General features: G+C 39.3%; 1 protein-coding gene across 1 annotated transcript; it reads right to left on the bottom strand.

Moving 5' to 3' along the window:
* Nucleotides 1–6,816: 6,816 nt before the first annotated feature.
* Nucleotides 6,817–10,224, bottom strand: LOC107569497 (extracellular calcium-sensing receptor-like). Its single transcript, XM_016255605.1, has 6 exons — nt 10,019–10,224; nt 9,493–9,781; nt 8,645–9,400; nt 8,353–8,580; nt 7,837–7,960; nt 6,817–7,721 (listed from the first exon to the last, which is right to left on the bottom strand). The coding sequence occupies exons 1-6, from the start codon at nt 10,222–10,224 to the stop codon at nt 6,817–6,819; spliced, it is 2,508 nt and encodes an 835-aa protein (XP_016111091.1).
* Nucleotides 10,225–11,890: the final 1,666 nt, after the last annotated feature.

The following is an 11,890-nucleotide window of genomic DNA, read 5'->3' as shown; positions in this document are numbered from 1 at the left end:
AGTGAAGAGCTACAGTGAAGAGCTACAGTGAAAAGCTGAGCCGAACCAGGAAGTGAGTGAGATCTGGGGTGCGGCCGGCCCAGGCTTGCTGAAGGCCTGCTGCTGCGACCCAATACTCAGGGAGAGCCGGATCCTGTGCGGGAGAATGGGGGTATTGAACGCGGCGAGTTCGAGGCCTTGAGAGCTTTGCACGATCTATTGGCTGCAGTGGATTTGGATGTGAGGTTGGCTGATTTTCAGGGTGATGAATAGATTGTACAGACCCTCCGTGAGAACTGTGCGTCGGAATTAATCAGCGCTTGCCTCCGGCTTAAAACTTTCCAATCAGAGGAATTTTTGGCTCGGCCGAATGATTGAAGAATGCCAGGGAAGAAATTGTAAGTGTCTCTGGTGTAGGTGAGGGTAGGCCTCTGTGTCATGGAAAACATATGGCTGGTCGAGCAGAGCGGTGGCCGCGATCATGCTGGAAAACTGCAGAGAGAAGGAAGGTAAGACGGTTTAGCTATTTATAGAGGTTCTCTCTAGTGCTGTGTTCAAAATATCGAAACGACGATGTATCGTCACAGAGATTTGACGATACGAGTATCGATACAGCTGGCCCTGTATCGATACTGTGGCACGTGTGCAGCAGTGGACCATGCTTAATTTTACAAGGTTTAAAATTGAGTATAAAAGTGCGAGGTTTCTAAAAAAGAATGAATAGAGCATCTGTTAATAATCTGGCCACAGAGGAACACAACGGGGTTGCCTGATATAAAGAGACGTAATCCCCAAAACAGAGCTTCACACTTGCGCAATACGGAAATATCTGCTAAACGTGCTACTTATCTTTGTCAACCTGGCAACCATGTGCTCACGCGCTCTCTCGCCACTGGATAACCGCGCTTGCTCTCTGAAAACCCCGTTTAGCTTGCAGTTTAGCTATCTCCACTTCAAGTCTATTCTCAGAAAAGTGTGATTAATCAACTGTTCATTTTACGACAGAGAGAGAGAGAGAGAGAGGCTGTGTATGTATGAATTACCACCGTTTTGTCGCGTTTCTCTATTAACAGTAAAGCTATGGCTTTAATTCCTTTAGAAACAATGATGTTACCAGCTCCTTGTTGAGAAAGATAATGTAGCTTTTTGAGCGATTAAGCTATTTAGTTGATCAAATTGCGGGGCAGCACTAAAAAGTTTGTTCCTGAATGTCTGAGTTCGGCCGCAGCGTAATCTGTGTGAGTGACTGCACTTAACACCAAACTGCTTGTTTCACACAAATGCTGGCACAGACGTGCATGTTCGGCTAGAGTCGCTTTGAACTCGTGCATCTTCGGAAGTGAAGCCGCGCGGAAACTAAAAAAAAATGCCATGCACACCGCCACGCGAAACGACGTCCCGCGCACTCAAAGCGAACTTGCGGACGTTCGAGTATAAATCAGCCTTAAATCAGCCTTGAGCGTGTGTGCGTTAGATATGTGTTAGAGTTTAGAACTCTTCTCTTTTTTTATTGTAGAGAGTGTGTTAATTTGTGCAATGATAACCTACCAGCAATGTAAATTATTTTTTAAACATATTAGAATGAGTACATTACAATATAAATTTATTAGAACAAGTACATTATTATTTATGGGCTTAAAAACAAGATGCAAACAATCAGAATAGTGTACCTGATGGGAAGTGCACAATGTAAACATGAAACATATGCCATTACCTATATTGTACTGTGGTACAGTTATGGAGGCCCTTCATATTGCAGAGGTCAGCTGCTCTGCCAATAGTTAGAAATGGCACTATAGTAAGCAGTGTTTAATAAACAGCTGTTTTACAAAATTCTGCTGAGGTGAAATTCAGTGCAGTCATGTATCGTGATACGTATTGTATCGTGGTCTCTGTATCGTGATACGTATCGTATCGTGACTTTGCTGGTGATACACAGCCCTAGTTCTCTCTCGAGCTGATAGGATAGGCGATATAATTGCTGACGATTAATTGGCCGGGTTAATTATCTGAACGTGCTCCTCTCGAACTTTGTTAATAAAACATAATTTATTGCACATACTTTTATTGCACAGTGGGAGAACATTAACTGTTCATGAGGTAGATTGCCTGAGGAAAGAAATTGTTCTTGTGCCAGGCTGTCCTGGTATTCAGTGCTCTGTAACGCCAAACAGATGGCAAAAGTTCAAAAAGGAGATGGCTTGGATGTGAGGGACCCAGAGTGATTTTCTGAGCCCTTTTCCTCACACTGGATGTTTACAGTTCTTGGAGGGTGGGCAGGGGAGCAAATAAGTATAAGGTTATTGCACATACTGTACTTTAATTGCACAATGGGAGAACATTAACTGTTCATGAGGTAGATTGCCTGAGGAAAGAAATTGTTCTTGTGCCAGGCTGTCCTGGTATTCAGTGCTCTGTAACGCCAAACAGATGGCAAAAGTTCAAAAAGGAGATGGCTTGGATGTGAGGGACCCAGAGTGATTTTCTGAGCCCTTTTCCTCACACTGGATGTTTACAGTTCTTGGAGGGTGGGCAGGGGAGCACCAACAATCCTTTCAGCAGTCCAAACTGTTCTCTGTAGTCTTCTGATGTCTGATTTTGTAGCTGAACCAAACCAGACAGTTATTGAAGTGCACAGGACGGACTCAATGATGGCAGAGTAGAACTGTTTCAGCAGCTCCTGTGGCAGGTTGAATTTCCTCAGTTGACGAAGGAATTACAACCTTTGTTGGGCCTTTTTAACAATGGAGTCGATGTGAGTGTCCCACTTCGGGTCCTGAGAGATGGTGGTTCCCAGGAATCCCAGTAAGTAGACTCATCTTAGTCCTGGATGAGACCGATGACTGTAGTGTCATCTGCAAACTTCAGGAGATTGACAGTGGGGTCTTTAGGGGTGAACCTTGGGAGAAACCAGGCTCAGTGGGGGGGCCAGTTCTCATCTGGCCAGACAAAACCAGCATGGCGTGGTTTAATTCCAGGCTGCAACACAGGTGCAGAGGACTTGTCTGTTGCCGATGGTCATCGAGGCGATGAGGTCTTCGTAGGGGATCTGTCTCTGGGGCGCATCTAGTTGACATGGTATGCTTAAAAAGTGCATATAGCTGCTAATTGTATTTGTTGTTTGTTGATTTTCAACTATAAAACTTTGTTTTCAGTGTGTGTATCAGTTCTTTTTGAACCTTTTCATTCACTATAACCGTAATTTTAAAGAAATTTTCATAGCATTCCATCCCTATCTGGCAGGGGTGCAGAATTCGGCACAACACCGGCATCCCCACATATTTTTTTTTTAAAGCCACAATCAGCTGATGAGATATATCACGTGGAATCCCCGCAAAGTTCAGGTGAACACTTGTGAGAGTAAAACACGAGAACCAAACACTTATGACAGGGCAATACATCAATGGGTGAAACATTACATTCAGGGGTGGATTTAACCAATAAGCGAAGTAAGTGGCAGCTTAGGGCCCCAGGGAATCAGGGGGCCCTATCTGATATTGGTGAAACATGTCTGGCAAACACTCCAGTGTATTATTTGTGTTGTAGATGGCGTCAAATGTTCTTATTTACAGCGCGTTTTGCAGTGTTGAGCAATGTAATCAATCACAGACATATCTGATGAATTTCTGAACGCAAGGTGTTTAAAATAAAGTGTTACCGATAATTTATCTAGACATATGACTGTTCTATTTAACTCTTTAATCTTATTGTACTTGTTCATTCAGATTATCATGTCGCTCAGAGATATCGGCCGTTAGCTTACCTCACGGTCACATATTCGCCAGTCTTGGTTTTTAGACAGAGGTAATTGACTAATACTTTAGATGGCCGCTCCTATGCTTGCTCATTCTAAAAGTACTTTTGTTTAGTCCCCATAGATTTGTACACACTTGATTAAAGCAACATGATCTCTAGTCAGAGGTCATGACCACTACTACGATATAAGCTGACCAACATTACTTTATCTGATAGTAGCTTTGGTTTTGTCATGCCATGGTTTCCCATGCACACTTAGCTAGAGTAACATAACAGTAAACAGAGGTTCGGCTCACCCTATTTAGATTGGTCGAACAACATCCAGTTGACCTAAATGGAAATTCCCTTTTAGCCCTTACAGTCTAAGTACACTTGAACTAATACCAAGTGTTAGCCGGATCTCTAAAGATACAGTTGGCGTGCCCTATGCTCCATCTCAACTGGATTTTAGTATGTTACTAACCTGATGCAGAAATGCAGTAACAAGGATACAACGTAATCTACTTGAGTCAATAATTTCAGAGTAAGTCAGAATAAAATAAAATGTAACAATTTATTATCAGTCAGGTAAATATATATTGTCAATTACATAGCCAATTCAGATATATCAAATCAATTCAAATTAAATTAATAAAAGACATCAAATTCTCAAAGATAAATCTAAGAGTAAAGGATGCATACCTGACTTAAGAAAAAGACATAGTATGGAGTGTGTGGACACACTCCACACTATGGGCTCCTCTGGCTACAGAAGCGCGCTGATCTTCTTGCAATATTCCCTTAAGTACTCAGACCAAGACAAACATCCAAAAGCAAGACAGGAACTAACAATTGGAATTTGCATTGATCAATTCCTAGCTATGGAGAGTTTACACTTTTTGGGCACAGATGGTAATCTGCATGAAAATCACTGGGAAATGACACACCCTCTACAGTGAACAAAATATCTCTAAGCTCTTAGGATCTGTATTACCTTCTAGTCTACTTCTTGTAAGATTGAAACCATTGTACCAGTCGACTTGAGACAAGTCAAATGATTCCAAACATGACTGTAAATATCACTTGCATTCATGTAGAACATTATATTATGCTGTTGACCATTCTGAGTGAGCTGAGTGAGGGGAGATGGGTCAGGGAAGGAAGTGGATGAAAAGGATAGGTGAGAAGGGACTTTTCTCGCATCCTCTCTCAGTGAGATGTTGAAACAGATGCCTGTATGTTAATACACTGTGTGTGTATTGTCCTTATCTCAGAAGATCAAAGTGCCTGAGGTTCTTCAAGTCTTACACAGTGGGGAGAACCTGTTTAATGTTTTGATCTCTTCCTCACTTCATCACTTCCTTTCAAATTATGTTTCTGGTCCCATTTGTTGGCAGAATCAACAGAAGCGTGTTTGTTCTGTATTCATGACACAATTAGTAACAAAAGCATACAGGTGCCAAATAAGTGTTTAAAGGGGTCATATGATTCTGTTAAAAATAACATTATTTGGTGTAATGAAATGTGTTTATTCGGTTTAAAGTAAAAAAAACACATTATTTTCCACATACTGTACATTAATGTTTCTCCTCTAAGCCCCGCCTTTTTGAAACGCGTCGATTTTTACAAAGCTCATCGGTCTGAAAAAGCGAGGTGTGCTGTGATTGGCCAGCTATCCAATGCGTTGTGACTTGCTGAATACCTCAAGCGTGAGACGGAAATGTTACGCCCCTCATCATACTGTTGATGCCGTGTCCGGCCGGAGCGACAAGACAAAACATTAAAACCCATTACAAACGAGGCATTTGTTGCATCCAGTGGGAACATAATCACTGATTATAATGACTTATACTGGCTTTTTACACATTGCATTGCATCGCGCCGCGTAAACATAAAACTCTGTCTGCATTTGTGATCGGAGAAATTACAAACAACAAGTGCTACTCTACTGCCCAAAACTCGCGTTTGAATCATCAGTTGCAAAATCCCAGGATCAGTAAACAGTCCTCCATAAAATGTGCTGCACACATTTGGATATATTGTAAATACAACTTAACCACTGATTTGTAGTCGTGTCCTCTTTTGGAAGACCAAACAAAGTAGTTTCGCTTTCACAACGAAAAACACAGCAGCCTAGCGTGAGGGGAAGCCCCGGCTTATCGTGCGCTGAGGCCGGGATAGAGTGAGCTGAGGACGGGCTAGCGTGAGCCGAAGAACGGCGCGCCCAGCGGATGCGACGAATGAGCGGCAACCACATGTGACGGACCCCGGGCTGGACTCCGCTTTGTCCACGGTGAAAGTTGATGTATTCCCAGCTCTAGGCATGACAAAGCGGATATTGTCCTCTTTTGGAAGACCAAACAAAGTAGTTTCGCTTTCACAACGAAACACACGACATGGCTGCAGCGTCAACAATACTACAGTGAGAATAAAAGTTACGCCTTCTTTCTTTGCGTGAACATTTGGGCGGCGTTATGCAAATCTTCCCACATAGTGAGGTAGATATGTGGGGGCGTGTTAGAACGAGCCGTTTTAGGTAGGTGTGGCTGACTCTGAACTTTTATAAAGAATATCTCTTTGGATTTGAGACTTTAGTCTTTGCAACTTTACAGATCTTCTTTATGCACCAAGAGCTTGTAACACTCCAAGGAGAAAGGAAAAATTTAAATCGCATCATATGACCCCTTTAATACCACTGATGTAAAACCTTTTTCATAAATGTTCTTGAGGTGGCACATTCTGAATTTATAACGAGTGTGAGATTTGACTCTGATGATCACTATTGAGGATAAATATAAGAAAACTGCTGAGCCCTCTGGCAAACAAATATGTCAGTATTATACATTTTCTATGCAAACAAGGGTACATGTATGTATGATAGAATCACATTTTAAATAAAATACATAAGAAGACTACTAGAACATTACTTTGTCTTCTTGTTCTTGAAATAGCACAGATATATATTTTGTTCATTATAACATTTTGAGGGTTTATTTTTAATCAATATGTTTGTATGTTTTTAACATTATATAAGTTATTGAATAAACACCACAAAACACTGCAATGTTGATATAGACAATTCAGTTTATTTTTGAGTATGATTTATATGGAAACTTTTCCCATCAGATTTTGCTTTGTATTTTGTTCAGGCTTACACAAAATTATGTAACATTTAGGTGCAAATATGCAGAATAGCAAACCAAAGCTTGAGGCTAAAATGGCAAATATCTCCACAGCTACAGTAAACTTTCCAGGAGGACTGACATAAGATGGAATAAATGTGATCCATACAGCACAGAATATAAGCATACTGAATGTGATGAATTTGGCTTCATTGAACTTATCAGGCAGCTTGCGAGCCAGAAAAGCCAGAATAAAACACAAGACAGCCAGAAGGCCAATATAGCCCAATACAGCCCAGAAACCTACTGTAGAACCCAGACTGCACTCAAGAACAATCTTTTCATTATAATATTTCAAATTTTTGTATGGAAATGGAGGTGATATTTTTAGCCAAAGCACACAGATAAGAACCTGTATTACTGTAAAGGCAAGAACACTGAGTCGTTGTTGTTTAGGCCCAAACCATTTCATGATATTACTTCCTGGAAGTGTAGCATTGAAGGCCATTAACACCACTATTGTTTTCCCCAGAACACAGGAGATACAGAGGACAAAAGTGATCCCAAACGCTGTGTGACGCAACATACAGGACCACTCTGTGGGACGGCCGATGAAAGTAAGTGAACAGAGAAAACAAAGAGCCAATGAGAAGAGCAGCAGAAAGCTCAGCTCTGAGTTGTTGGCTTTTACTATGGGGGTGTCCTTCTTACTGTAAAGCAGGATGGCCATCAGGACAGTTAATCCTGCTCCAAACAGTGAGAAAAAGACTAGCACTATACCCATAACTTCTGTGAATGAGAGAAATTCTACAGCCTTTAAGACACATTTATTTTTCTCAGCATTAGACCAGTATTCCCCTGGGCACTGCTTGCAGTTATTTGAATCTGGAAAGAAAGTAATTATCATTATAGTTAGAGATAAAATAATTGTATGCAAGTCCTTTGCTAGGAAACTGCATCCAGAACTGCAACGTAAGAGGGAAAATACAAAAAGGATTACCTGTCTCATTACTGATTTCTCCTTCTGCACATGGAATACAGTCATAACAGCAGACAGGTCTTCCTTTCTGTGCAGCCTTCCTAGTGCCTGGAGGACAGCTCTCACTGCACACAGACCTCGGTTTCTGCATAAAAAGAAATAAAAAATACATAAAAATAAAATACATACATACATAAATTTGTTTTCTTAGGTATTTATACTGACTTTGGAGAATGAAGATACATTGGCTAAAATTACTTTTTATCAGACTATTGCATATTTTAATTTTTAAATGAGGCAAATAAGTAATTGGACCAAAATAATTTTAAAGGGTTTTACAGAAATGACCACCATTACCAACAGAGTAAACTTTTTGCTTAAAACTGGCTTATTACCGCCCTCTACTGTTACTGTTGACCATATTACAGGGGAAGCAATTTATCCTTCTAATGTGTTATAGGACAGTGCAAGTATTTTGAGAATTTTTCCCCCCAGTTTCAAGCAACCCTTTAGGTCAGACATATGACTGGCATTTACCTCAATTTGTCCCCCAGCCCAGGTTATGTTTTCTGTGTTGAGCACAAAGCGCTGGTCTGGGGGCAGTGAGGCATCATAGTATCCCACTGCTTTAAATTGGATTGATCCATTTGAGTCCTTCTGCCAGTTCACAACTTCATATTGGGCAACTGTGGCACCAGTGCTGTCAAACCACACATGATCTCCCATTTTTATAATGAAATTGACCTTTTTCAGAGCCTCAACAACCTATTGAGAAAAATATATTTACAAACAGAAATTCAGTTATTTGTTTGTTTGTTTGTTTGTTTACCTGCTGTGGTTGTATTGACAGGCCTTTCTCACAACCTGCTTGTTCTTTGCACTTGAGTAGGTTGTGCAATGAATGAGCCACAGCATAAACTGCTTTGTAGACATTACTTGCATATCTTTGTTCAGGCACATCTTCATTGTAGTTTTTCAGCAATAGTAGATCCTGATATGTGTTGCAATTTACTGCATATTGAGAATAATTTCCCTCAGTCTGTGAGCATGGAACAACTGTCTTCCAGAATGCTTTTATAACATAATCTGCAAAACCTTCAATATCATTTTTTCTTACTGCAAACCCCAGTGACCCTCCCAGCACATGAAAACTGTTTGGAGTGATCAAATTATTTGCAGTTATCCATGCCTCCACTCCAATCATTTGGAAGCCTGTAATGTTCTGAATACTTAGCTGATCGAGTAGATGGTACATTTCAGAACTGGTAAGAAATGCAACAATCACTTTTGCAGTGCTTTTTTTAATTGTCTCTACCACTTTTTGGAGTTTGTCAGACTCTGTTCGGTAGAATTTCACAGAGTACTCCACACAAATTCCCTCCTCCTGGGCTGTATTCAGAAATATTGTCATCCCGTTGTTTCCATAGTCATTGTCACTGTTCACAGCTCCCACCCAAGACCAGCCAAAATGCTTGACTATGTATGCAAGTGCTCTGCTCTGGTGGTAATCACTAGCAATAGTCCTGAAGAAAGAGGGATAATCTTTCCTATTACTGAGACATTCACATGAGGCCGAGGGACTTATCTGAAAGAGAGAAAGAAAAAAACGAAAATCCCTAAAAAATGTTCAACAGTCATCAGAAGGGAGATTATGTGTTTAGTGGCATTGCTCCTTACCACAGGAATTTTAAAAGGTCCTGTAGTTCTGGACAAAATCACTGTTGCAGAAGACTCTGTTTCACCTATGATAGCATGTATCGGAGACTGTCCATTGCATCTGTCTCCTGCTGTAAACTCTGGACCATTCATCAATGGCATGGTTGCACTCATAGAAGACAGTCTTGAACCACAGGTATCATAAATTTGGTAGCCAACAGAAACATTTGGTAACAAACTTTGACTTCTGTTAATCTCCTCAATGGCAAAAATCATGGTCTGAGCCATTCGAAAATCTCTTAGACTCACACTATAAAAACATTAAGCCAGTGTGTTAAATACAGACCAAAAACATAAACAAATAAATACAGTCAAAAAACATACTTATTTGTATTATTTCACAATATGTACTGTATGTGGTTCACACCTGAAACACATTAACATTCCAGATGTTATATTTATAAATATCCTGCACTTTATATTAATTTTAAAAAAGTGATTGCATTATTTGCTGAATAGTTCAATAATAGTTTACAAAGTAACAAACCTGTAACATGATAGAACCTGAGGTTTTTGTGTATACTTAAATGAAGGTAATATCTCTATGCTGTGGACTGAAAACAGTGCTCCAATATTTACGTCTCCATCCTTGGAAAATAGCGGGTACTTAGGGTCTCCCATAATTCTGCAAATAGGCTTTTCTGCCTTTGCATGTAGTTGAAAGATAAGCAGTGTGTAAAGAAAGACAGACATCACAAAGATTCAGTTTAACTGTGGCCAAATGCCACTGACTTGATACAATATGTGCACTTTTATAGGCAAAATTAATATGGATGATTGATTGTGAATGTAGCGAATGACCTCATAGGGCAGGACATGTGTCAGGTCAAGCAGGGACAGACTGGAGTCAAGCAAATATGGCTCATTTTATCACAAGTTGTTACATTCTAAAATCTGAATAGGAGTATGTATTTTGTATTATATTAGTATGTGACAAATACCATTGGTATTACTCTGCATGCAGCTTTTCTCTCAGCGAGAGTCATAGCAGACGCCCAAATCCACTATAATTGAATAAATAATACTGTTCACAGAATGTAGTTTTAGTAGTTTTTTTTCTTTTTTTTCAGGTGATTATTTAGTTGTTTATAATTCAAATATCCAGTTTGCTAATAAAGATAACACCTGTTTTAAAATTTGCTTTAATGGGGCATCACCTGCACTCATGAAACCACCGAGAGCAGCCTCACCTCGTCCAGTTCTTCGGGAATTGAATTTGCCACTGGCTCTGATGTCTCTATAGTGGTTAAACATGAGCTACAATTAATTTGGGTATATATATATATATATATATAAGTATGTGTGTGTGCGTGTGCTGTCAATCGATAAAAAAAACAATACAATTAATCAAATTTTTTTCTGAAATTATTTGTGCTTAATCCCAACTAACATTAAAGTTTTTAAATATACTTTTATATTGCCATAATTTCACATTCAGTCTTCAAATTAATGTAGAAACATTAAAATAGATTCAGCAACTGGGTTAGGGTTATTAGGTTATTTTGGCTGCTTCAAGCTCAACATAGCACAGATCTGACACACATGATATTTTCTAACAACTCTTTAACTTTTCTGACCCACGTCAGGTCTTAATGTCTCTACTAATGAGCTGATGAGTTGAATCGGGTGTGTTTGATGAGGGAGAGTGCTGGGGTGCTCCAGGACAGTTTTGAAAACCATGTAGCTCATATAACAAATACTTACATGCATGCACAATTTTAAGGCAGCTTTAATTGCCTTTTTGGAAACTTAAAGGCACAATATGTAAGATTTTCGTAATAAATTATCCAAAAACCACTTGCACAGTGTTATATATTTCATGCAATTGTGTAATAAAGTTATCCCAAAAGTTCCCAAGGATTTGTAAATCCAGAGAAATTCCAATTTCAAATAATGTCTTGTCCCAGTTCATTGTCACCTATCAATGACGTAATATCCGTGCAGTCGGTCTCCGCTTGTAGAAACTATGGCAACACACGTGGACAAGAATGCTGCTGTACAGTTAAACTAAATCCATTACGGCTGTCGCAAATAAAATAAAATGAAAATGAAATGAAACGTATTAACTGCAGCATTACATTTAGATCTGCTCAGTGTTGCACCATGATTCTTTTTATGCGTTTTTACAGTGTCGTGCATTATAACCAAATACTTACATATTGTGCCTTTAATTAATAATTTTGTAATCTCTTTAATCTTATTTTTGTTATTGTGAAATTTTGTGTCCATGTGTAATAAATCTATAACATGCAGTGTAAGCAATCCACTAACAAATGAGACATCTTGAGTTATTTTTCCAAAAAATCATACATGACAATATATATATATATATATATATATATATATATATATATATATA

Source organism: Sinocyclocheilus grahami, unplaced genomic scaffold (assembly GCF_001515645.1).
Source record: "Sinocyclocheilus grahami isolate Dianchi unplaced genomic scaffold, SAMN03320097.WGS_v1.1 scaffold1352.1, whole genome shotgun sequence".
Classification (NCBI taxonomy): Eukaryota; Metazoa; Chordata; class Actinopteri; order Cypriniformes; family Cyprinidae; genus Sinocyclocheilus; species Sinocyclocheilus grahami.
This window is presented reverse-complemented; position numbering and strand designations above follow the sequence as displayed.

Coding starts and splice junctions, on each gene's coding strand:
- LOC107569497 (XM_016255605.1), bottom strand. CDS start 10,224: ATGTCTGTCTTTCTTTACACACTGCTTATCTTTCAACTACATGCAAAG. Junction 9,782..10,018: donor CAGGTTCTATCATGTTACAG/GTTTGTTACTTT, acceptor ATGTTTTTATAG/TGTGAGTCTAAGAGATTTTC. Junction 7,722..7,836: donor AGAAATCAGTAATGAGACAG/GTAATCCTTTTT, acceptor CTTTCTTTCCAG/ATTCAAATAACTGCAAGCAG.